Below are 27,110 nucleotides of genomic sequence, written 5' to 3'. Positions count from 1 at the left end.
CTCTGCAAAGTTGTGCTTTCCAGTATCGCTGGTGGACGTTCCTCCATTAGAGGGAGCTCTACAGAGGGTATTTGGCCTACTCTTCAACGCTGGCCAGACATCTTGGATTGAAGCAGGAGCACCACACGTGACCTGCCGATCGATTCACTGTGGGTGCACTCATTTATATTGCCGGTTGGACAGAGGTGTGAGAGATTTAAAAAGAGATCACCACTATTTCAACTGCTGCATCAGGGGATTTGAACTGGTGACCTCTGGATTGCAAGTCCAGTTTGTTCACCATCATGCAACAGGTCTTTGGTACAGCGATACAGTGTTTAAATACATGTTTGACTTAAGTAGGAACTGTATGTTTAAAACGGAAAATGTTTGACTGGACTCCAGCTGCATACCTTCATGCTCTTCAAACACAGAGCTGGTGCTGCTGCTTTGTGTACTTGGAGTGGTTTGATTGGAAGGGACCAATTCAAGGCGCAATCCATCAGTGGTGGTCTAAACGAAAACACGTAAAAACACATATAAGCTAAGGTCAGGATTTGTGTTGAATTTATTTTACCCTTAATCCCATTCACATGATGTGCATTTCAAATGAATATTTAACGTAAAGTGTCACGTCTTTTTTTTTGGATGAATATTTATAATCTTTTTCTGAATTTTATTTCCAGTCTACTGCTAGCAAAATTGCAGAAAAAAGAATTCATGTGGAACAACTGCAAGAGAGATTTTTAAAGAACCTCTTCTGAAAAACCCTTCAAGTGGCCTTTTTATATTTATACAATAGAGGCTGTACTTCCCCTCCAATGATGCTATGATTTTGCTGCAATTGGCACATGATAGTGAAACCTATATATTTTTTCAAGACTAAACTTTGGCATTAAATTAAGTGGAAAAACACATATAATGATTTTTTTCATGCAGTCATTGGTTGACTGGTTGAGGCCATCCACTCCGTACAGTCGAAGAGCCAGTTTAAACACAGGTGGCTGCTTGGATTTGAGCCCAGGGGCCTCTGTGACGCCAGCTCAGGGCTCCAATCTCTATAGCTACCTCGATTTAAAGAAATTTTAATATTGAAATTGTTATACTAAATGTTGTTGAATGTAAAAAAGGTGAAATAAGCAAATATCCACTGTGGTTTCAGAAAATACTAAACGTCCATTTATCTATTTATTTTATTTTTCAGTACAGTATATAGGAATGCAGGAGATGGGTCCATGCTACACAATTTGTATTCCTCAGTGCTGTCAAGAGGATTTAGCAATTGTTCCACCAGACTCTTATATTGAAAGACATGAGCATTTTACCGTATTGAAGGCATCAGGCCTGGCGCAGTTGCTGGAGGCTTGTTCCTGCCCAAGTTGTACAAGGTTGTTGGAACTGTTTTCGTTTACTGCCTATGTGAAACATTTCAAAATATTAGTTTGACACTAACATGCAGCACATCTGATATATTTTTAAAACTACGAACACTATACACCACAGATCTCTTTACATGACCAATAGTTTTGTGACAGATATAGTGAATGTATGATAAAACATTTGTTTAATTACATGCTTTTAAAATGCATTTTAAAGACGGCTAAGAATACTCACTATTATGTTGTTCTTTTAAAATGGCATGCTTTGAGAGTCACTTCTTTTGTGGAGTGACGTTTAGCTCTGCTAAAAGCACAGTAATGCCCTATAGTCTCGATAATCTTTTTCAACAAGGGTCTGCCATGGTATGTTTGGCCAATTCCTTTATTGAGTGTGGTATGTGGGAGGAAATAGGAGTACCCAGAGAAAACCCACACATATAAAAAGGGATAACACGCAAACCTTTACAGAGATGGATTCTCCCATCTTATGGCCACCTCCTCATTATTGCTCTTTTTTTCTCTCTACAAATTATTCCCATCTGTCTTGTGGGACGAAAAATGTATTTGCTTAGTCAACCATGAGAGAATTGCCCATCGGGTGGAAGACAGCAGAACATTTGCCAAAATGACAGATCCTATAATTAGACATTTTAAGTATCAAGAAGTGTATGCAAAGAGCCGCTCTCATCGAGTCCACCGGGGTACAGTGTAAGTATGAACTTAGTATCAGATACAGTGTAAGTATCACTTAGGGGTTAAGCAGTCAGCTCAGAGAAAGAAAGATGAGATGACAGAGGAAGCAGCTTGCACGAGGCTATTGCTTTACCTCGGCTTGCTTGCAGACAGACAGCAGGGCTTTGTATGCGGCATCCCGGGCCAAGAAGGAGATGAACATGTGCTAAAAACGGAACACCACATCTGTTAATTCATACAAAAATCAAGTGCAATTTTTATATACGTATATAATGTAATGACATTATTGGTCCATACAATTAATATTCGTGTAATTCAAGCGGCAGTGTTGTAAAAATGTTTAATTGGTATGCAATGTTTTAATGTGAAAAATTACACATTGAACAGCTTCGTGACGATAACAAAATGAAACTTACTTTTTCACAGGCAGATGTTATGCCAATGGCATTTGGTAGCAGAAGCGCACTTCTCTGCTTTTTAATCGCTTTCACAGTCAACACCGGAATTGCAACCTAAAATTACATGCGAAAACACGATCATTGTATAATAATAATATTCATTTACAGCCATTTGTTAATCTACTGCTGGACTCGAGCCTACCCATGCCACGCTCTTTATGAGGGCTATTTGACCAGTCTGGATTGGCTAAGGTGATGCTCAGGACTGGTGAAAATATCACTCACCCCTTATTTTAGCTATGACTGGAATCTAACTCCATTGACCGAATTAAAAATGCAGTGCACTAACCACTGAGCCATTCAGATGGATCATTAGCACCTTTTAAATTGAAAGTACATGTTCATTTCATTACGAATATGACCATTCATCTTTACCGACTGCTGTGGGAGTGTTGATGCTAAATTGAGAATGTTATGAATGTGCCGACGATCTTCGGAGGAAGCTTAAAATCGCAATATAATATGGTGGATTCAATAAGTTGGTCTCTTAGGACATGCGAGAACTCAAGCCCATGCTTGTATAATTATGCAAATTGATCACCAAGAAGTGAGACATCGCCCGATTGCAAATGAGTTACATGTGGTTATTAATATTATTACAGAACAGGGCAAGGTAGGCAGGTACATTATTCTAGAAAGTTATTGATTTATTGCACACATTTCAGCTACATTGCTGGAAAAAAAATCCTTCATCTTGGGTCAGCATTGAGTCAACGCAAATTTACCCACTAGCTCAATGAGCTTGTGGGAATATTAGATCTGACAATGCTTTTAAATGCGAGATAAAATCTGACTCTGCCATGGCCCAGCCACGACCACTCAGGACACCCCAATGCAATGGATTGTGAATGCAACGTAATAAGCCAGAAGAGATGGGTCCCTTTTTCGTTGAGTTTTAATTTACCCGAGTGTGCCCATCTGGGGCAACTAACAGTGCACATGCCACGCACGACACGATGAGCTGCGTCGGCCATCGCTACCACATTTAAAAATATTTAATTTCTGAATATGTCTTACTTTGTTTAAATATTGTATTAACAAGTGTAACTAAAACAGTATACCAAGACATTGGACCTTTTCTTATCAAAGAAAAACTAGAATTGTACCGTAATGTATTACAGCAATATTCAATGTATTTTTATTTATTTAAACGTGGGCAGTAGAACCCCTTGCATAACCAAGAGCAGAATGAAAGTGTTTCATGCCTTCACGTCTTTCCCAAAGAAGTTGGCGAAAAAGCAGATCCAGTTTTCGGAGACAAACATTCGGCCTTGAAATATGAGGTCTCTTTGGAGTGCACAGTTGAAGGCTGTGGAGGGAGAAAGCACACATACAAAGTTTGCATGAAACAAAAATATGGACTACAAATACAAAATAGTGAACCAAAACTGTCATTATACTTACTCTCAATGGGATCTTCTTCCTCTGGAATTTCTTTGAACAACTTGTGGAACTGGTTGGTGTACTTGTTCTGGGGCTAGAGAGCAAATATAGAGCAAATAAAAGTCCGACAAAGCGCCACGTTATGGAAGGGCACCAACAATCTGCATTTGTTTAATTTCTACAGTGTGTACAGTATGCAGCATTTCCAACCGTCACATATCCACCTTGACCACTTACCGGCCCACGCCCAGTGCGGTTACATGTGCAGCAATATGTCATTTTTCTCTAAATTCACGTAACAAGACGTTTCCCATATCCGCATAAACCTCAGTGGTCCGCAAGTCATATATGCAATGATTGTGTCGTGTATGGCTCATATCTTAGATGTTGGAAAGTCATGTTTCCATGTAATAAAGTGTTCAATTTCACTATTAATTCGAAGCAATAATATTTGTAAAAATAGTAATGACCATCCACGTTGGAAACAATTAAAATCAGGTCAGCCATTATTTTCAAGTTTCATCGTCACTGCGCACGTTTGCGACCAGATGTCTGAACGTTCTATTTGCATAGTTTTTAGTTGACGTGATGCTCTGTGCTTCCCTAAAAAAAAACACACGGCCAAAACAAGAAAACCACTGTGCCACACTTGAGAAAAAACTCACCAGGATGTGAAACATGCTGCACCAAAAGGAAAAAATGACCCTGTCATTAGCGAGAAATAACCTTTATGTACCGTGTGGTTTAGAACGGTATGGCTCTGAGCAGTTCCATTGCTCCTTGCTGTGCAAATACAGTACGTTCTTTTTTGTTAAGTCAGATTCAATACGATCAGCAACCATTGTTACTTTTCTGCATCCTGATTGGTGGTCAACCCGCAAGCAGTTTAACTGTGCAATGTACCAAAAATTGCAATCTTTCGAAAGTAACCCCTCCATTAAAGTAACAAACGGCTGAACCCCGAGGTGTACAGCCTGTCATATTACAGAGGCCTTGACCTCGAATCAAGGCCCTTATCTTCCGTTGCCTCATTCTTTTATTGCTCTATGGGGGTCTCGTCAATCGAGTTAAGTCACGCGCACGGCTGTCATTAAGTTCACACTTTAAATACAGTGCCTAGGTGAACATTCCATTGTGAGTGCAAGATTCCTGTGAATTGTCCAATAAACCGACAGATGTGTTCAATCACTGACGTAACACTTGCACCTCAAAGCTAGATAAACCGTCTTTACTGACGCAAGAACGCACGATTGGCCCCTCGTGTTCGATGCATGTTTGTGCGGTGCTGCAGAGATGTTATATTTCAAGCAATATACACGACGTTTTGAGAAGGCGATACTTTGTGATATGCAGTGAGTTACTCACAGAGACTGATGGGGACTTGTTTTTTTTCTCAACTTCTCCAGTCCTTGCTAAGGAAGGATGATACGTGTTGGATCTGTGGCGAAAGTAACATAAAGTAGATTCATGCTGATGGGGGAGGGGGAGGTGGGGATTTTGGTGGTGGATCCGATTATCCAGACTTAACACAAACACTGTAATAGGATGAATTTAACTGCACTCCCTGGTTACTCTTATTTGCGGGTAAGCATGGATATCCGAACGGTAACCGAAAATAGAACAATACTTGAAAAGTGCACAGAGAAGAAGCTTGAAGATGTGAATTCTTGGAATTACACTGGGAGGCAGAAAGAGGAATACATAGATGAGACAACGCCCGCAAGTTGAATTTCATTAAAAGTAAACAGGATTGAGAATTGGTGACGAGACAAGAATAGGTCACGTGACAATAAAAGATGTTGGACAATTGTGGAGAATAACGAGAGTGACAGCCAAAGGAGGGTAACAAACCCGAGAGGGTATCCATTGTGGAGATGGAGCGATGAAATCAGCTCATGTGCAGAAGCCAGATGGAGCGTTGCTTTGCGAGACCGTGAGAAAGGGAGGCCTTCATTCAGAGATGGATAGATCATGGACCATGACGATGATGAATATGAGGATCCATAGATTGATTTGAGAGGGCAGGTAACAGGAATCAGCAGATTCAGAAATAGAATGGTGCATGAGAGGGCCTTCACTTCATTATACGGGTAAAGGAGAATTGTATCCGCAGTCATAATGTGTATTTGTTGTCAAGTATTCATTACAGTCTGTGTAATTATATGCTTCCATTATTAGATCGGAGCACATGCACACAAAGTAATTTTCAACAGCATCCAATTGTAACTGTGCGTACTCAACAAAGGTCTGAAAAGGCGTATTGCGCGGGTAAACTGCTCCACCAAGAATGTTTTGAACTGCTTTGCGGTGAATGATAAAGCACGTGGGTCGCATGTATTCAAGAGTGATCTGTTTACCTCAAGATGGGGGGCTTTTTCTTCTTTTTAATATCGATCAAGGCATCGGCTTCACTGCTGAACGTGTCTGCCCGTTGATTGAATCCATCTACTTGCGTTGTGATGGGGGTTTCTGAAGAACGACTGGAAAAAAGAAGAGGCACAATGAGACAAATCCTGTTACTTTGGATACATTTTAATGTGAGCAATATTAAATAGCCCCCTTTGAATTACGCTGTTAAAGAGTGGATTGGTGGTACAATGGTGAGCTTGCGACACTACGAGCCTGGCCTGCCTAGTTCGATTCCCGGCCACACCTGACATCAGTGGGCAATCGAGATCAGAACCAGTCCTGCAGCTTCCCACCCCCAACTTCATCAACCTTCTCCCCATGAATGACATGGCTTGGGGAGGGAGACCTTCATCCGTTGGCGGATTGAAAATGGTTGGAATGTACGGTAAACTGCGTTTCAGAGTAAAGCCCTTAAACCTACATAAAAGGGAACAATAGGTGCCACTGTTGTGTTTTTGTAGTCGATGGTCAAAACAATTGCAGCTGTGAAACCAATGACTGTAAAACACTGCTAAAAGCTAAAACGACATTTTGAAAAGGCAGATACTTTAGCGTGCACATTCTGAGTTTTTAATATTTTTGGCAAGTTTATTAACAGGCGTTGGCTGCAGTCAGGACATTGGACGCATCCAAAGCAGTTTAAAATGTTGCATATTGGAGGCTCCTCAGAAATAAACTTACATAAGGGAAGTCATGTTTATAAAGGTTAAAAAAGTAATGCTGTCATAGGTAAAATGTATATAAGAACTTAGCCTCAGGCTAGCCCTTGAAAACCATTATTAGCTTCGCCACAATCGTGTTCCTTGGAGAACTGAGCAGCTGTGTGGCTTCTGCCTATATGGATGACTTGCACACAACATCAAGTGTCAACTATCAAGACCTTGAGTCAGCTGACTGACGTGGCGCCTATGAGCAAACTTTAGTTTCCGCCAAGTAGACCACCACAAATATTGCATTGCTAAACACGAAACGGTGAAATGCTGTGCACCTGTGCGAGTGCATAATTTGAGCAAATATTTACCGATCGATTGCAAGTATGTTGATAATTGCAGGTCACGGTTGGAAATAGCTTTTGTGCCCATTAACCGTGGGGGTGCTAGCAGGGGACCAAACTATTCAACGGGACTTTGTGTGCTTCATGGAAACGGGGTCAATACTGCAGCTGTGTTCACAAAGACACACCTGGTAACTTTGTTGGTCAACATTACTTGGTCCATTGCAAAATACTGCACATATCCCACCTAACCAAGATCAAAGATTTCGATTCTTGCCTTGGCGGCCCCGTCCATAGAATGCACTAGTTTAGCTTGTCAATTTCAAATGAGTCAAAAGCGTCCACGCCAACATATTGTACAGTGTTGTACTTTTACCCATAGGCCTATGTGTCCTCTAGTTTATTTAGTATAAAAAAACTACGCTTAAGAGTTTTAATTAGGTAACACTCGTTTAAATAGCACTTTCATCGTAGGAATGTATATACCAAGGCCGTAGCCATGGAGTCAACATTGGGGGGGACCAAATCTTCCAGGAGGTCTGGGGGTCCCCCCCCCACAGAAAACAAATTAAAATTTGAAAACGAATTTCCTGCCTGAAATATTAAAAAAATTATCTAACACATAGGATGGACTTTTATATTATAATATATTTTTTACAATAATGTCTACTAGTGTATTGTATTACATTGCTATTTTTTCTTTTTTTCCCCCTTTTCTTGTTTCATTGTATATAATGGCAGAGATTAGGGATTCATAAAGTACAACCATAACCACAGTCATATAAACAGAAATCTATTTTATAGCAATATATTGGGGGGGGGGGGGGACATTTTTAGAATATTTGAATATGGGGGGGGGGGGGGGGGTGTCCCCCTCAATATCTATTATAATTACGGTCTTGGTATATACAGAACAACACTTCCCGATATCCGCGTCTTCGATTATCCACAGCTGCAGGTTCTATGAAAACTCCTAAAATCCGCGATATTATTAATCGCGATTTTTCCCAAGCAGGTAAGTGGCCTAAATGTGAATATCGTCAACATCTGTAACTCCACACCACCACGGATTAGATTAGCTTACCCTGTATAAACGAACCATGTATTACACGAGTCTAAATAACTTTCGCTTAACCACCAGAAGTTTAATTTTAGTTGCTATACGTTTTGAAAACTAATTATTTGGCAACCGAATTTAAACAATTGTTATGCCCTCTTTTTGACTTCAATACGGTACAGCCACAATGCTCTACAACCAGCAGAAACAGATTTACATTAGGAGGTAATTAGCACAGCAAAAGTCCCCTCGTCGTGACCAGCAGTCTTCGGCAGTGGCATTTAGCTTCCAAACACATTTCCACGGGGGCAAGAATATAATTCGCATCATTCGTAAAAAACTAACTTCTTTAGAAACTGCTTCAGTATACGGTCCTCCTCCCGCCCACCCCGGCACCTCCGATGAACAAGGTTGGCTACGTACGGTGCGAAAGAAAGTCACCGTGCATACATATGGAGGTGTCACTTTGTTCGGTACAAGTCAACACACACACAAAGACAACACCACACTGCAGTACAGTATGTACATTGGCAGGCGCATTTAGAACACGTGCCGAACTAAGAGTTGTTTCTTCAACTTAGAACACCCATTCCTTCAAGGCACTCAACCTTCACCAAATCGTTCACTCTTGCCACTGGGAAAGTGTGAGATGAGAGAGAGAGAAAAAAAACCCCACACATACAGACAGACACAACAGTGGTGCCCCAGAGAAATCGAGAGAACGAGAGACCAGCTGCGGTTTCCATTAAACATTTAAACGGTCATACACTACTAAGGCCTCACCAATTCGTGCAATTCTCTTCCTCTTTCGTCCTGATCATGGTCATCTTCTTGAGTACTTCTCCATGAAAAAGACGCACAACGTGCTTCCTGCCCCTTCTGAGAGTTGTGGTGGCTGACCAAGCGGGCCACCACTTTCTGGCAAGCCACCAAATGCCCTCCCCTCCTCCTCCTTCACCCGCCCACAACACACACCAACACCACCACCACCTCCTCCTCCTCTCGGCTCTCAATGCAGTGATGAAACAGCTCAGGAGGGTTCAAGCCAAACCCCCCCTGTGCACACACACACACCACACCAGTCTGTGTGGAGGATGAGGAGGAGCAGGAGACCTTGATGGGCTGGGCTGCCGAGCTCGTGTGGCTATTCATTGGAGCCAATCGAATGGCAGGCAAGGTGGGGTAGGAGCACGCCGGCTGGGGGCAGGTCACAGCATGGGGACATTCGCAGGAGCTCGCTGCTTGCGGTCCTTTAATCCCTGACCGGTTTGTGCGCTACCCACGCACATGCTACACACACACACGCACCCACGGGCATGCTAGACACACACACGCACCCACCACACGCTACACACACACGCACACACCACACGCTACACACACACGCACACACCACACGCTACACACACGCACCCACCACACGCTACACACACACGCACACACCACACGCTACACACACGCACACACCACACGCTACACACACACACGCACATGCTACACACACTCACCCACCACACGCTACACACACACACACGCCCCACACGCTACACACACACACCACACACACGCACCCACCACACGCTACACACGCTACACACGCACACCACATACACGCACCCACCCTGCCCTGTCCTGTGGCTATCCAAGCAGCCAACGAAAACCCCCAGCATGAATATTTCACGGGTCAATCTGTCAGCTGCAGGACAGGGAGACGCAACCACTCTTGAGAGGTGTGTGTGTGTGTGTTAGAGGTGTGTTAGAGGGGTGTGTGTGTGTTAGAGGTGTGTGTGTTAGAGGTGTGTGTGTGTGTGTTAGAGGTGTGTGTGTGTTAGAGGTGTGTGTGTGTGTTAGAGGTGTGTGTGTGTTAGAGGGGTGTGTGTTAGAGGTGTGTGTGTGTTAGAGGTGTGTGTGTGTTAGAGGTGTGTGTTAAAGGTGTGTGTGTTAGAGGTGTGTGTGTGTTAGAGGTGTGTGTGTGTTAGAGGTGTGTGTTAGAGGTGTGTGTGTTAGAGGTGTGTGTGTTAGAGGTGTGTGTGTGTTAGAGGTGTGTGTGTTAGAGGTGTGTGTGTGTTAGAGGGGTGTGTGTTAGAGGTGTGTGTGTGTTAGAGGTGTGTGTGTGTTAGAGGTGTGTGTGTTAGAGGTGTGTATGTTAGAGGTGTGTGTGTGTTAGAGGTGTGTGTGTGTTAGAGGTGTGTGTGTGTTAGAGGTGTGTGTGTTAGAGGTGTGTGTGTTAGAGGTGTGTGTGTGTTAGAGGTGTGTGTGTTAGAGGTGTGTGTGTTAGAGGTGTGTGTGTTAGAGGTGTGTGTGTGTTAGAGGTGTGTGTGTTAGAGGTGTGTGTGTTAGAGGTGTGTGTGTGTTAGAGGTGTGTGTGTTAGAGGAGTGTGTTAGAGGTGTGTGTGTTAGAGGTGTGTGTGTTAGAGGTGTGTATGTATTAGAGGAGTGTGTTAGAGGTGTGTGTGTTAGAGGTGTGTGTGTTAGAGGTGTGTGTGTTAGAGGTGTGTGTGTGCTAATGGTGTGTGTTGGAGTGAGAGGTGTGTGTGTGTGTTAGAGGTGTGTGTGTTAGAGGTGTGTGTGTTAGAGGTGTGTGTGTGTTAGAGGTGTGTGTGTGTGTGTGTTAGAGGTGTGTGTGTTAGAGGTGTGTGTGTTAGAGGTGTGTGTGTTAGAGGTGTGTGTGTGTGTTAGAGGTGTGTGTGTTAGAGGTGTGTATGTTAGAGGTGTGTGTGGTGTTAGAGGTGTGTGGTGTTAGAGGTGTGTGTGTTAGAGGTGTGTGTGTTAGAGGTGTGTGTGTTAGAGGTGTGTGTGTGTTAGAGGTGTGTGTGTGTTAGAGGTGTGTGTGTTAGAGGTGTGGTGTGTTAGAGGTGTGTGTGTTAGAGGGGTGTGTGTGTGTTAGAGGTGTGTGTGTGTAGAGGTGTGTGTGTTAGAGGTGGTGTGTGTGTTAGAGGTGGTGTGTTAGAGGTGTGTGTATGTTGAGGTGTGGTGTGTTAGAGGTGTGTGTGTGTTAGAGGTGTGTAGTGTTAGAGGTGTGTGTTGTTAGAGGTGTGTGTGTGTTAGAGGTGTGTGTGTGTTAGAGGTGTGTGTGTATGTTAGAGGTGTGTGTGTGTTAGAGGTGTGTGTGTGTTAGAGGTGTGTGTGTGTTAGAGGTGTGTGTGTGTAGAGGTGTGTGTGTGTTAGAGGTGTGTGTGTTAGAGGTGTGTGTATGTTAGAGGTGTGTGTGTGTTAGAGGTGTGTGTGTGTTAGAGGTGTGTGTGTTAGAGGTGTGTGTGTGTTAGAGGTGTGTGTGTGTTAGAGGTGTGTGTGTGTTAGAGGTGTGTGTGTTAGAGGTGTGTGTGTGTTAGAGGTGTGTGTGTTAGAGGTGTGTGTATGTTAGAGGTGTGTGTGTGTTAGAGGTGTGTGTGTTAGAGGTGTGTGTGTTAGAGGTGTGTGTATGTTAGAGGTGTGTGTGTTAGAGGTGTGTGTGTGTTAGAGGTGTGTGTGTTAGAGGTGTGTGTGTGTGTTAGAGGTGTGGTGTGTGTGTAGAGGTGTGTGTTGGTGTTAGAGGTGTGTGTGTGTTAGAGGTGTGTGTGTGTTAGGAGGTTGTGTGGGTGTGTGTTAGAGGTGTGTTAGAGGTGTGTGTGTGTTAGAGGTGTGTGTGTTAGAGGTGTGTGTGTGTTAGAGGGTGTGTGTGTGTTAGAGGTGGTGTCTGTTAGAGGTGTGTGTGTGTTAGAGGTGTGTGTGTGTTAGAGGGTGTGTGTGTGTTTAGAGGTGTGTGTGTGTTAGAGGTGTGTGTGTGTGTTAGAGGTGTGTGTGTGTTAGAGGTGTGTGTGTGTTAGAGGTTGTGTGTGTGTAGAGGTGTGTGTGTTGAGGTGAGAGGTGTGTGTGTGTGTTAGAGGTGTGTGTGTTAGAGGTGTGTGTAGAGGTGTGGTGTGTTAGAGGTGTGTGTTAGAGGTGTGTGTGTGTGTAGAGGTGTGTGTGTGTTAGCGGCTGTGTGTGTAGAGGTGTGTATGTTCGAGGTGTGTATGTTAGAGGTGTGTGTGTTAGAGGTGTGTGTGTGTTAGAGGTGTGTGTGTGTTAGAGGTGTGTGTGTTAGAGGTGTGTGTGTTAGAGGTGTGTGTGTGTTAGAGGTGTGTGTTAAAGGTGTGTATGTTAGAGGTGTGTGTGTGTTAGAGGTGTGTGTGTTAGAGGTGTGTATGTTAGAGGTGTGTGTGTGTTAGAGGTGTGTGTGTTAGAGGTGTGTGTGTGTTAGAGGTGTGTGTGTTGGAGTGAGAGGTGTGTGTGTGTGTTAGAGGTGTGTGTGTATTAGAGGAGTGTGTGTATTAGAGGAGTGTGTGTGCTAATGGTGTGTGTTGGAGTGAGAGGTGTGTGTGTGTGTTAGAGGTGTGCGTGTTAGAGGTGTGTGTGTATTAGAGGAGTGTGTGTGCTAATGGTGTGTGTTGGAGTGAGAGGTGTGTGTGTGTTAGAGGTGTGTGTGTTAGAGGTGTGTGTGTGTTAGAGGTGTGTGTGTGCTAATGGTGTGTGTTGGAGTGAGAGGTGGGTGTGTGTTAGAGGTGTGTGTGTTAGAGGTGTGTGTGTTAGAGGGGTGTGTTTTGGAGTGAGAGGTGTGTGTGTGTTAGAGGTGTGTGTGTGTTAGAGGTGTGTGTGTTAAAGGTGTGTGTGTTAGAGGGGTGTGTTTTGGAGTGAGAGGTGTGTGTGTGTGTTAGAGGTGTGTGTGTGTGTTAGAGGTGTGTGTGTGTGTTAGAGGCGTGTGTGTGTGTTAGAGGAAGAGAGGGGCCGTTCATAAATGACGTCACGCACCTAGCGGGGGGAGGGGTCACACATTTGTGACGATGTGTGACGAGGGGGGGGTGGGTTGAGAAATGTGACGTCACATCAAAATCCGCAACTTTAAATAAATATAGACAACACGTTCTACTTAATTAAATAGACTTTTAAATAAATGTTTTCTCCTACAACATTAGAGTGCAGCACCACATTAAATACGCACTACAATGACAATAGTTTAAAGCGATTTGAAGCATGTTTTTTCTTTTGGGGGGGGGGGGGGCAGAGCTTTGTGACGTCATATTTGAGGGGGGGGTCTGACTTTTTGTGACGCCGTGTGACGAGGGGGGGGGGGGGGTCAAAAATCGTCCAAAATCGCGTGACGTCATTTATGGACGGCCCCAGAGGTGTGTGTGTTAGAGTAAGAGGTGTGTGTGTGTGTGTTAGAGGAAGAGAGGGGAGCGGTGGTGTAGTGGCTAGCGCGCTGCGCTACGAACCTGGCAATCCGGGTGCCATTCCCGCTCACGGATTATTTGAACCGGTGCTGGGCCTTCCCTAGGTCGACTTAGCCTCAAAGAGTATCTTGTGTGGTGTGTAAGCATCGCCACTGGGGAAACAAAGGCGGCCGGGCGTGGTGCTGGCCAACTCACCCCCCTCGTGTGCCGTGCCGGCCTGCTCGCTAACAGCACTTGCCCCAACAGTCTGTGAAGGCTACATGGGGGATCTTTGTCTTTGTTTTGTGAGAGGTGTGTGTGTTAGAGTAAGAGAGGTGTGTGTGTGTTAGAGGTGTGTGTGTGTGTTAGAGGTGTGTGTGTTGGAGGTGTGTGTTAGAGGTGTGTGTTAGAGGTGTGTGTTGGAGGTGTGTGTTAGAGGTGTGTGTTAGAGGTGTATGTTGGAGGTGTGTGTTGGAGGTGTGTGTTAGAGGTGTGTGTTGGAGGTGTGTGTTAGAGGTGTGTGTTAGAGGTGTGTGTTGGAGGTGTGTGTTAGAGGTGTGTGTGTTGGAGGTGTGTGTTAGAGGTGTGTGTTAGAGGTGTGTGTTGGAGGTGTGTGTTAGAGGTGTGTGTTAGAGGTGTGTGTTGGAGGTGTGTGTTAGAGGTGTGTGTTAGAGGTGTGTGTGTTGGAGGTGTGTGTTAGAGGTGTGTGTGTGTTGGAGGTGTGTGTTAGAGGTGTGTGTGTTGGAGGTGTGTGTTAGAGGTGTGTGTGTGTTGGAGGTGTGTGTTAGAGGTGTGTGTGTTGGAGGTGTGTGTTAGAGGTGTGTGTGTGTTGGAGGGGTGTGTTAGAGGTGTGTGTTGGAGGTGTGTGTTAGAGGTGTGTGTTGGAGGTGTGTGTTAGAGGTGTGTGTTAGAGGTGTATGTTGGAGTGAGAGGTTTGTTAGAGGTGTGTATGTGTGTGTTTGAGTAAGAGGTGTGTGTGTGTGTGTTAGAGGTGTGTGTGTGTTAGAGTAAGAGCGGTGTCTGTTAGAGTGAGGGGTATGTGTGTGTGTGTTAGAGGTGTGTGTGTGTGTTAGAGGTGTGTTAGAGGTGTGTGTGTGTTAGAGGTGTGTGTGTTAGAGGTGTGTGTGTGTGTTAGAGGTGTGTTAGAGGTGTGTGTGTGTGTTAGAGGTGTGTTTGTGTGTGTTAGAGTAAGAGGTGTGTGTGCTAGAGGGGTGTGTGTTAGAGTAAGAGGTGTGTGTGTGTTAGAGTAAGAGGTGTGTGTGTGTTAGAGGTGTGTGTGTGTGTTAGAGTAAGAGGTGTGTGTGTGTGTTAGAGTAAGAGGTGTGTGTTAGAGTAAGAGGTGTGTGTGTTAGAGTAAGAGGTGCGTGTGTTAGAGTAAGAGGTGTGTGTGTGAGAGGTGTGTGTGTGTTAGAGTAAGAGGTGTGTGTGTGTTAGAGTAAGAGGTGTGTGTGTGTTAGAGGTGTGTGTGTGTGTGTGTTAGAGTAAGAGGTGTGTGTGTGTTAGAGTAAGAGGTGTGTGTGTGTTAGAGGTGTGTGTGTGTGTGTTAGAGTAAGAGGTGTGTGTGTGTGTTAGAGGTGTGTGTGTATTGTAGCCGACAGGTCTCAGTTTTCGTCTCTGTCTCTTTTTGGTTGTTGAGCTCATTTCGCTGTGTTGCTTGGCTCGGCATTTCTCCCTGAGAGCTCGGTTATCAGCGCAAAGGTTAATATATATCTGTATGTGCGTGTGTGATTGCCACATTAGCTGACCCTAATGTGCTGCTGCTGTCACTGACAAAGTAGCCACGGCATTGATATCTGTGAAGGGTGATATGTGTGCTGTCATATAAGTTACTAACGCAAATGTAGCATTTTATTTCTGGAACTGCATTTATCGCAGAGTAGAGTATAGACCATAATTTGTATCCAGCTTTTTATAGAGAAATTCCTCTTTGCTGTGATCTTATTACTAGCGAATCCTATTATCCGCAACTCCCCCCCCGCCCAATCCCGCGAATAAACGAAGTAATTAATATCGCAAATGCGGATAATAGGATCAGTGATATTGGTCTCACATCACCACAGTTAAGAGGAGCTGTGTATCTTCTTGGTTCTTTCGGTAAAGTTGTGTATTATATTTATACGTTCAGACATTTACCTAAAAAAAAACCGATGTACTATTAATGCATGACGTGTGTGTGTTATTGTATGTATTTTTGTTTAAAGCTTTCGTGACTGCAGGGATTCATGTTCTTGGTTCTTTCGGTAAAGTCACGTAGATAGAAAAATAATAAAAAGAATCACAATATCACACGACGTTTCGATCGCAACACAAGCAATGGTCATCAGGTGAGAGCTGCTGAAGCAGGAAAATATATGGCGGCAGCGCTGCTAAGGCAGGGAGTTATAAAGGTTTGAGATGGGTGTAACCCAATGGTCAATCACGTGTAGGTGAAAGAGTAAAAAATTCAAACAAAGAACCAAGAATATTGTATGTATGTTAAACTTCCTTTGTAGAAAACCGTGCTATTCGAAGGTGCGGTTGGCTACGCACGGTTGTACAACTCTAAAAACCAAAGGCAATGAGAAAAGACATGAGCAAAAATTGACACCTTTGCAGAAGGAAAGTTTTGATCTGGAGAGCGAGCGGGAACGCTTGGTCTGTTGATTGATTGCTCGCTAGAGAGACTCCTATTGACAGATGACAGAATAACACATTTCAAATCGTACGAATGTACTACGGTATTGATTTCTTTCAACAAATGTTTTCATAATGTTCAATATGTTCTATTGACGTATTTGAAAATGTAATGTCACTTTTGGATTCTAGAAATGAAAGGGCTGGAGAGTAAGGATGAGCCCCGTTTGTACACGGCGGCAGTGCCAAAGAATCCTACACTAATTGTTCATAAATATTTTACAAAAGTGATACTTTATAGAGTAATACAGATACGAACTTATTGATGTTTTTTTTTAAACATGTTTTTTTTTATCCCAGAAATATCTCCAGTAAACCAAAATATTTCTATGTGTATATGCATATTTCAAATGATGCTTCATTCAGGACCACGTACAGTAAGTATGTCCAAGCCAGGATGTTGTAGTAATATTTACAAGTTCCTTTCCTGTCTTTGGAACAGACACACCGGGGGCGCTGGGAGAATACCGCTGATGTGTGTGCCATACATATTTTATATTTGGTGGAATGTTTGCCGAGGTCTGAATAATTCATCAGGACGTTCCTTAATTACACGTTTGGGATACTTAAGTGGGGCAATTGTATTGTACAGCACACCTGGACCCGAAGCCAGCCCAGACACTTGATATATAAATGTCACTTTTTAAAATTACATAGAGTCCAATATTGACATTAATTTAAGTCATTACATTAAATAACATATTCTCCAGATTGTAAGTGGCTCCGGAGAGTAAGACGCACTACAAAGTGTTCCTCGTGTCGGCAAAGTTACGTAAAAATGTGGTCTTGCGCACATACACACACACATGCTGCCCAGTTAATGAGACACACTCACGTAATTTTTTGTTGAAACAAAATATTAGGAAATCATGTCGTGTTGGCAGCGGCGCACAAGCACAGTTTTACTCAACACACATCAATCAACAACACGGCCTCAACAGAACACGTATACATGTACACAAATGTCATCGGTGACAGTTTTGGCAATGGTCCTTCTTCATAGCACATGAACAGAGACCAGAGAGATGAGAGTTAATACGCGTTGGATACTGCACTTATCACTACTGGGCCTGATGAAAATTAAAATGTATTTATGATGACATGTACGGTGCGAAAGAAGTCCAACATACACACATGCATACAAATAGGCATATGCATAGTTACCTAATAGTAGCTATCGATTACCTGACAAGGGGTTTGCTAGGTTTATCTTTGATCCTGAAAGCAATTGCAGGTACGGTATCGTAATATTTGGCCAGTTCTCATATCTTGCCAATGTTTGTCATAGCAGATAACGAATGAATGTGGGTGAAGGGTGGAGTGGTTTTTTTTTATTAGCCTACGGTCGACGTGAAAATGAGTCAACTCAGGATTTCCGACACGCCAAAAAGGAAACTTTCATCATTCACGTGTTTACGTAATGACAACTTTCCACGTAATTGATATCAGCCAGATGCACACCGACTCACGTCTGTTTCCACATTAGCCTCGGACCAAATCGCCTGGAATGTGCCCGATCTGGGAAAGTAGGCAGATCTTCAGCCTGTATTTTGCTTCTATTGGTAATCACCATGCACAAACAGGTTGTTATAGGCTGTGCGGCTATGTGGTGGGTTAACATTGATGTATTGTAGAATCAGAATCGGAATATGTATTCATATTGGAGGAATCCGAAGAGCTATGAAGCTCCTTTTCACAGATGTCCAGTAGATCTGTGTTTTCGTGTCGAGGTGCCCAACTACTACCGACCACCATTGACCAGTGTGGTGAAGTATGGTAAAAAAACCCACTCGCGATAGAAACGCCCGTGTCCCTTATCTTAGACGTTTGACATGATGCCATAGAGGAAGTACTGCACTCTACATTATTCCATTCAGTTAAATCAGTCGTTCTTAACCTTTACTGCAACCTTGCACCCCTTTGTATAATGTTAACAAATACATGAGTTTGATTTCGGTTATTAACCTTCTGAAAAAAATCTGGAATGTCTCGCACCCCCAGAAAGGGCATCTCTCACCCCAGGGGGTACGTGTACCCCAGTTAAGATTTAAAGTATAGAATCTAGAGAAGCTTTTATGTGGATATACTTTTAATAGGTTTGTCTCATCACTGATAGATATTTTTTTTTAACTTCAAAGAATGTTTCCAGACTGGAGAGTCGTTTTTGCTATTTACATGATTTATGATTTTTGTTTAATTTATTATCGCTTCTGAAGTCACAGTTTGCAGGAGAGTAACAGCACAATTACATTTTTTTAGTTATTTCAAGTACACGATCTTTGGTGTGGTTATAACAGATATATGGATATTATTTACGTACCTACTCCAGTCTGCCAGAGAACTGGAAAATATTCAGTCAGAAATTACGCACTTAATTGTAATATGTGCTGGTATACTATTTACCAAATAAATTATGCTGTTGAAGCCATCTATTGATTAACCTTTAAATAACAAATTAACAAACGATGCACTGCAATCATAATTTGACAGACACTTAAGCACTGCCACGATATTGCTTTTAACATTGACCTTTTATAACATAAACTAGCCTTTTGCCCGTCCAAGGACGACGGGTGTATTGCAGTAAATCTGAAACTTGCAAGCGAAAAGCAGATTGCGACGTGATATTCATTGCATCAATTCGTGTGTAGTTTGTAAGGCCGCGGTGACACAGACTTATTTCATTTCAAGGTTGTAATCCCTTGTTCATCATGACGTCCTTTTTACTTCGATGTCTCAATAGCGTTACGGAGATCACGTGACGTGAGGGTTCTGCCTTTGTAGTGAGGGCTGTGAGTTGACGCTGAGGAGGGGGGAGGAGGTGCCTCGGCCCCCATGTGGAGTGACGTCAGCCGCTAATTATTATTAATGAGGGGGGGGGGTGTCCATTTGGAAGACGTCACAGGGTCATGATTATTAATGAGGGGGGGCTGGCCGACGTGGAGTGACGTCACACGCGGGACACACAGACATTCTTGGCCCATTATAGTAGTAAATAAGTTCCATGACAGGATTGTGAACTTAGGTGACAATGCAAGAGGCTGTAAAAACTATTCAGGTCATATTCTTTGGGTCTTTCGGTAAAGCCACGTAGATAGAAAAATAATAAAAATAATCACAATATCACACGACGTTTCGATCGCAACACAAGCAATGGTCATCAGGTGAGAGCTGCTGAAGCAGGAACAAATATCTGGCGTGAGCGCTGCTAAGGCAGGGAGTTATAAAGGTTTGAGATGGGTGTAACCCAAGGGTCAATCACGTGTAGGTGAAAGAGTAAACATTTTAAACACCAGAAATTATTACAAGACTGTATATTGTACACAAACATGCCACCGTGGAAATAGGCGTAACTTAAGAAATTGCTTTGTCCTCTTTGTTCAAGTATAGGCTCTGCTCTTCTTTTTCCCCACTGTTGTTATTGTTCTACGTAATATGTTCCAGTCTAAAATACGCACTTTAACTACCATACAAAGGCATTCGGAACAAAATGCTGTACTTTAATGAGAGCCGATTACGTATGAATGTTGTTTTCAGTGTATCATCGTTGAACTAAGCATCTTTGTATATTGTGTTACCACGTGTATATTCTTATTTAACAACGATTTTAGCACAGTCTTATAAATTATAAGCCAGGGATTTCTCATTTAGCTTATGTGCATGTCTAGGGAGCAGCAGTGAGCGACAATGCATGCACCGGCGTCCAAGGCAATTTGCATGAAAAACAATGCATTATTCTTTGTTTGGGCGACAGACAACAAAATAACCACGGGTGGAAATGACAGGAGAAAATGACTTTCTCGTCCAGTTAATAAGTAATGAGAGGAGTCTAGCCATTGAAGTGGGCGCAACGGGGTTTGCTTTATAGCCACGAGGAATTGTCTGAAGAATCTCCCTTTGAATAATTGATCGCATCTGCATCAACAGCAGAAACGCATTGTTTGTCATCTCTCGTCGTCGCGTGGCTTATTGTTTCGCTTGAAAAGAAAAACAAAACGGCACATTACAGGAGTGCTTTTGCGGAGAGCCACCTGTCATTGATCTGATGCTCAGTCCATCGTTTAAGATTAAAAAACAATATTTCCCAGCATGTTGTTGCCTTGCGCTCTGAAATACCCATCACGGATCGTAAATATTTGGCTTTTTGCACGGAAAATAAAATGACACGGTAACACTGTAACTTCATATTGAATAATAGGATGCAAATGCTGATATGTAGGATGGTTGGGCGCCACGGTGACGAGATGTTAACTACCTCGCCTGGTATACAGGAGGTCGTGGGTTTGATCCCGACCCTGACTCCTGTTGTATATTTGGAGTTTGCATGTTCTCCCCGCGGTCGCGTGGATTTTTGTCCAGATCCTGCGGGTTTTCCCTCCACATTTAGAATCAACATGCGTGGAGAGTGTTTGGCTGTTATACAATTCAACGTGATAAGCTACTTCGTTGAGCTATCATTTTTCCCCAGGTCGCTTTTGAAAAAGAGCTATATAATAACTCAGTGGGCCTCACCTGGTAAAATAAAAAAAATAGTTTAGATAAGTTCTTGCCAATCTTCCGTTTTTTTTATATTGTGCAATTGCACAGGCTGTCCAATATAACACAATGTAAATCGTGGCTAATTGGGGGGCTTTTTCTTGGAAACTTCCTTGGATGGTGGGTTTAACAAATATCTCTATTTTACTGTACTATTGATCCGCGTGTAACTAACGTTATTTATAGAAACAAGATACGGATATGTTGTAGTTGCTGATGATGCATTAGAGCTCCCTATGGATTTAAGTAAGGACATACTTGATGCTGCAAGAAGTACCTCACAAAGCGCTGATGGGATCGTTAAAGCAAGATGTCTCTTCAGCGTAGTGCACGATGCTTGTGGTTATGGGTGTTTTAGTTTTGCACTGTCACTTAGCCTTGACCTTGTTTATAGCTTGATTTGAATACAAGCCTTGAATACGAGGAAGACATACAACTGCTGGCAATAAATATGTTATAATGTTTCCGAATCAACCTCAATGCCAGTATAATATAATCTAAATTATTGCATAAGTAGGTCTGGTGGTAATGAAAGCCAATGCACTTAAATATTAATCTTATGGGATCTGTGCCTGCATTTTCACGGACACTCACATTTAATTACAACATATACTGTACAACATTTTTTTGCTGAATGAGGTCGTATGTGCCTAAACTAATGGTTTCTCACCTCAGCCCATCATCCTTCTGGGGTCGATTAAACGAGTACCACTTTGTGGGGAAGTCAACAGTCATTGTCCTATGGAGAGGACTCGACCCCGCCAGAGGAATGTGGAATTTCCACCACTGGCTTAGGGCTGTAAACATGAAATAAGCACCAATGCCTCAATATTCAATTGAGCAGAAAATCACTTCAGATTATTTGCCTCAAAGCGAATAGTTTGTCAATTATGCCAGCTAATACAATGCAGTAAAATTAAACATGTCATCATTCTGTTTCTCATGGGACATATATAACATTAAACATACAATAGTAAACTAACTTGGCTCTACTGTTTGTTGTTAGTTTAACTTAAAAAAACTGTTTAGTAATATTCATATAAAAAAGATTCTCAATATAGGCAAATGTTACCAACAGCTTTCAGAGTAGTGTGGCAAAGTTCGGTCACGTAACCCCCTCACACGGCATTTGTTTGCAATAGGGCTTTAAAAGTAATTTAGTGGGTGATTTAACCTACTTACAAAAGTACGATGTATTGCTCAAAGAGTAGAGTGATGTAGCGTGAAAGTTTCTTCATTCTGATTTTTAAGGATACCTATATTTCGATTTAAAGCTTTCGTGACTGCAGGGATTCATCTTCTTGGTTCTTTCGGTAAAGTCACGTAGAATGTTCTTCACCTGAGGACGGCTGCTTGCGTTGTGGCCGAGACGTCGTGAGAATTATTTTATTATGTTTTATTTATATTATTTTATTATTTCCATTCTACGTGACTTTACCGAAAGAACCAAGAAGATGATACCTATATTATTAAATATAGTCCTAAGAATCTGCCCTTAATAGCCAGTTTCACATAAACGCAGTTTTAAATACAGTACTGCATTATAGCATGGGACCTCCATCATGGTACCTCCCTTGCCAGTATCATATTTTTTAGACTGTATTAGTCTACACTTTAGAACATTGTAAAAAATTAAAGCAGATGGCCGGTCTGAATAAAAAAAAACACATGCTTCAGGGGTTCAGATGTTTTATGTGTATAAAACAGCAGATCCAAATGACCATACTTGACTTACACTGCTTGTAATGCAGGTCTTTGAATGTTGAGCCCTGTTCTGGTTACTGAGTGGGCATACCATGCAACAATAATTAAAATAATTGTATGCTGATGACAATGACCCATATCCCTCATTAGCGAGATAAGGAAAACGAATCCCCATGGGGTGGTACGTGAGGTCATGCACAATTGCTCAGGACAAAGATTAATGGAAAAGCTAACGCTATATTAAATCTAGTTCAGTTAGTGTCGCGTGCTTTCAATGTAACCAGGGTCTCATGTTTAAGAATGATTTTCTGCATTACTTATTGTCCCTTACAGTACTGGTAATGCCTGTCTCCTCTTTACTGGCGTGTCTGTGACGTTTGTGTCGACACATTGCCACGCCGGTACGTGAGCGCACAAGCGTCTGAAGACAAACATTAGGACATGGACCAAGGTGTGCATGTAAATGTACCAGGTCAATTTACAAGACAGCAAGATAAATTTCTGATGACATCGCCAAACAAAATGGTGCACTTAGGGATGTCTTCCCGATTTTCGTATTAATCCGATGAAATCAAATAATCAGGCCAAGATTAGAACATTTTAGATGATCTAAGCAAATGTTTTGTTTCCGACTGTTTTATACGTGTGGGATCACATGAAATGATGTCACTTCAGCACTTTTTATTCCACAGAAAGTGGCTTCACCATGGCATTGCGTGACATCACTTTGGTTCGCACGAAGGCACGTTGAATGAATATGTTATGCCAATGACCCGAAAATCTGAAGAATATTTTTTAAAACATTTCCTTAAAAACCTCAAATCTGAAATCTTTTAATCTGGCAGTTATTCCTGGCACTATCCCGACTGTGTTGTGGTTTAGTGCACAGTAGTGGGGGCTTATGTGTGGAATGTTTTATGTTGGGCAGGGGGGGAGAGACTGGCATGGGGTTGAACTGTCATGGACGGGATATCTTCTTGAAGACCACTTTCTCAGCAACTTTTCAAGAGAGTGCTCATTCCGATGATTATAGATGCCCTTAAGTGAGCTGTAGTTTGCGCGACCCGGCTGATCGATGCCAGTTTCCTCCTCAGAGAACCAATGTCCGGTTTTTATGTCGAGAGAGAAGCTTCAGTGCTTTGGCACAAAGCCAAGGTTTAAGTACGTTTTCTGACCCCCTCGAAGCAGCCGTTTCCGAGCCAGTGACATAAAACTGACAAGGCAGTTTCTGCCTGTAAGTCTCACGCAATAAGAAGTGAATTGTTTGAGCGGATTCACAAAAATCATAAATATTTTCTGCACTTTTTTATGTCAAGGGTTGCCGCACACCGTGTGTTCGGGATGCACTGAACTCTACACTCGACATACCAACCAAAATGCTAAAGGGTGACAGTGTTGTTGGCCTAAAAATCTGAAAGCATAAAAACATTGCATTCTTTTCCGGTAATTATGAACGCGTACATAAGCCTTGCCATTTTAGTAAACACTGTGTTTCCATTCATACAATAAACTACAGGGTAAATGGGAAACATACTGAATGTCTTACAAGCTTTTATTACATGTTTCTATGGAACACTTTATTAATTCATATATTTTCACTGTAACATACTGTATGAATAGCGTCTCTCAAAAATATTGCAGATATACAAGCCACGGTTTCAATTTGAACCATGTCATATATTTGTTATTACGTGCATTTTATCTTGATGCCACTATATAACTTACAATATTTATAAGTATTGCACTTATGTGGCAACATTAAAACATTCACAGGAGTGAAATAAAAGTGTCTTATTCATAACAATTATTATCAGAATAATTGTCTTGTACTTAAAATTACATGTATAATTGACAATGAAATGTTACACAGGTTGAAATAATCATACATATAATATACAGAAATATATGTCAAGGTAATGTCATGTGGTTGATATCACAGAATGTCATCGGTTTTTCTTCCCATTATTTAAGCAAGTAATGTGCAGGAAATGCATTTCGCACATATAACGTCACATGACGCAGCTATTATTAACTCATACGGTACAAACGGAAGCACATGGCACGTGACACGAGATGGTGTCGCTCACCAGATATATTCGATAACCAATTTAAACAAAGTCCGTCTCTTGCAAGGTGTGTATGATACGTCTCTGGGACACTTATGAAAATGAAAAAAGCCACTTACCCTTGCTGTGACTTATCCATTGCAAATAAAGGGCCTCGCTGTACTGGCTTGGTGACAGCAGAATAGTAGTGCTGCAGTTGACAGCCAGCGGTCTGCACTTTTAAATTCGCCCGCTGTTGTGTGCATTGCGGTGGCACGGTTGCCTAATAAATGTAACAGGACTCGAGGCGAGAGAGTGGGTGGGTGGGGGTTGGCCCGATATGTCACTCTTAGCAGGTGTGATCTCATCGTCACAATTGGTTGAAGCAACCAAGCCTGCTTTCCTACCGTTGGCCTCTTCTTCGCTGTTTAAATGACAGGTTGCCTTTTTGCCCAATGACTCCACGTTGCACCGTAACTATTCAAAAGTTTCTTTATGGGGCGTGTAACCAGATAAGTGAGGGGGGGGGAGAGCGGGCTGTGAGTCACACGAGACTTGTAAATTCGCAACATGTTAACGGTAACACTCACAAGCGCGCTGGCATACGCAAGAGACAATCACACTTCACGGGCCGGCACAGAGGAGTTGTACAGCAAAGAAGTAATCTTAATGTGTTACATGATGAATCGTTTATAGCAGCAGCTTGTCTCACTGTTAAGGTACTAAACGTTGTTAGCTCACGTCTAAAATTTTGTATAAATTAGCAGTTGCAGAAGTGTTTTTTTATTTCATGGATCAATCAATCGCGTAAGATAAATGTTCATAAAGGATGGGAATGGTGTGGGGAGGACTACATCCAGCAGCGGATAGAAAATCGTAAACGACGATGGTGATACCTAATATCATTTTATCCTACTGAGTCAATAATACATCTCGATTTAAAGCTTTCGTGACTGCAGGGATTCATCTTCTTGGTTCTTTCGGTAAAGTCACGTAGAAGGGAAGTAATATTATGTTTTATTTTTATTATTTTATTACTTCCCTTCTACGTGACTTTACCGAGAGAACCAAGAAGAATAATACTTGTGTTGAGCCCTGTCAAACCCGCACCCCCGATGAGCATGGCTGGCTACGTACGGCGCCAAAGAAGTTCAACACAAAAACAGCACAACCCACTGCAACGATGAAGGCCTCCCCACACCTTGTCGGTCGTTGGGATTGTTTGACCATACTTCACCATTCCAGTCAGTGTGGGTTTGGTCAAGAAACGATGTCAAGTTATTGTGCATTATGACCGATTCAAGCAAGTCTGACTCCGCTGATGGAGACACGTGTTTAAAACGGTCCACAGTTTGCTTGTACTGAAACAATGCTGCTGAAATGATGCACTCCCATCACGCCATGTGGCTGATGGATTGTGTAAGAAATATATATTTTGTATATGGAGACAGATATGTGAAAGAGACATTGCTTATTTATTTTATTCATATAATAGGTATGTTAATCCAATGTACATAGGCAATTGTCAACAATATCCAACTTAAAATATATATATTTTATGGGGCTCAGTAGCATGAGTAGCAGAACATAGTTAAGCCATAAATAGCTGTTCATACTTCGACCTCGGCTTTTAAATTTGACTCAAAAGTGCGTAGTAATTAATGAAGAGTGGGAGTGAACGATTAAATTCCTGCATGGGAAAATTCGCTGTGTCGAAAGCGTGCCATTCAAGTGCTTTGTCAGTGTTCTCCAAGATAGTGCAAGATCTATGCGTGATGACCTGAAAGAGCAAAGGTGGCTCTCTGGATCTCAGTACTGTCTGCAACACACAAAACGTAAATTTTATGCAGCCTAGTTGCAGCAAATTTGCAAGAAATAAATGTGTATATCCATTACCGGATGTAACTGTGGGAATACAGGTAGCAAATATACGAGTAAACACTGCGGTGTTTTCAGCTAGAAGTTAAAAATAGCGCGTTTGTAATCTATATGCGAACAAATAATTGAATAGCTTCGAGTTGAACTAGATCGTTACAGTACTTGCGGCCGTGTGCCTTTCAACTGCAAAAGGAAACCCATTTTTTTCTACTTACGTGTCAGCATTTTCTCGAACCGTACAGCGCATAAAAAACATCACAATAACCACCATCTATGCAGAATGCGTCGTGTGACCTCCGTGGCAAACGGAGCGGTCGTGGCGGAGGAGATGCTAAATGGGGCATGTCCGCTTGCGTGGACGATGTGTTGGGGAATGCTGAAACACTAGTTCGCCAAATGTACAAGGCAATGGAACGTAGCAATCGCTTATAAATGTTAGTATCTCCAACCTGCTCTGATTAATGTTCTGACAAACGTGCTGCTGTTGGGAGCTGTTCGATGTTTTGTGGATAGGACATTATAAAGTGGGCACTCACGCTCACATATTTTTAAACATATTCTTAGGTTTTTTCGGTAAAGTCACGTAGGTAAAAAATTTAAATTAATAAAAGTAAAATAAAAATAAAATAAAAATCACGACGTTTCGGAGGCAACACAAGCTTCTGTCTTCAGGTGGAACCGTCACAGCACGATAGCTGTATCACTTTACTTTGATTAATTTAAATTTTTACCTACGTGACTTTACCGAAAAAAA

At 42.3% G+C, this 27,110-nt stretch overlaps 1 protein-coding gene across 4 annotated transcripts in view; it reads right to left on the bottom strand.

Annotated features, from left to right (window-relative positions):
• GRAMD2B (GRAM domain containing 2B) overlaps positions 1–24,740 on the bottom strand; it is a 29,469-nt gene extending 4,729 nt beyond the window's left edge. Inside the window, exons 1-10 of one of the 4 annotated variants that reach the window (XM_061553520.1) lie at positions 24,619–24,740; positions 21,400–21,526; positions 6,250–6,372; positions 5,258–5,330; positions 3,914–3,986; positions 3,715–3,818; positions 2,468–2,563; positions 2,185–2,256; positions 1,305–1,394; positions 393–492 (exon numbers count right to left, since the gene is read on the bottom strand). In XM_061553520.1, coding sequence (XP_061409504.1) covers positions 393–492; positions 1,305–1,394; positions 2,185–2,256; positions 2,468–2,563; positions 3,715–3,818; positions 3,914–3,986; positions 5,258–5,330; positions 6,250–6,372; positions 21,400–21,464 — 796 coding nt within the window. In that variant the 5' untranslated portion in view covers positions 21,465–21,526; positions 24,619–24,740. Of the gene's footprint in view, positions 1–392; positions 493–1,304; positions 1,395–2,184; positions 2,257–2,467; positions 2,564–3,714; positions 3,819–3,913; positions 3,987–5,257; positions 5,331–6,249; positions 6,373–9,135; positions 9,293–21,399; positions 21,527–24,618 lie in introns of those variants that run through there. The other 3 variants (XM_061553523.1, XM_061553524.1, XM_061553522.1) reach the window with 3 other exon arrangements.
• Between the last annotated feature and the right edge of the window lie 2,370 nt (positions 24,741–27,110).

Source organism: Lethenteron reissneri, chromosome 18 (genome assembly GCF_015708825.2).
Source record: "Lethenteron reissneri isolate LAM-NWPU_2019-01 chromosome 18, ASM1570882v1, whole genome shotgun sequence".
NCBI classification, from domain to species: Eukaryota; Metazoa; Chordata; class Hyperoartia; order Petromyzontiformes; family Petromyzontidae; genus Lethenteron; species Lethenteron reissneri.
This window is presented reverse-complemented; position numbering and strand designations above follow the sequence as displayed.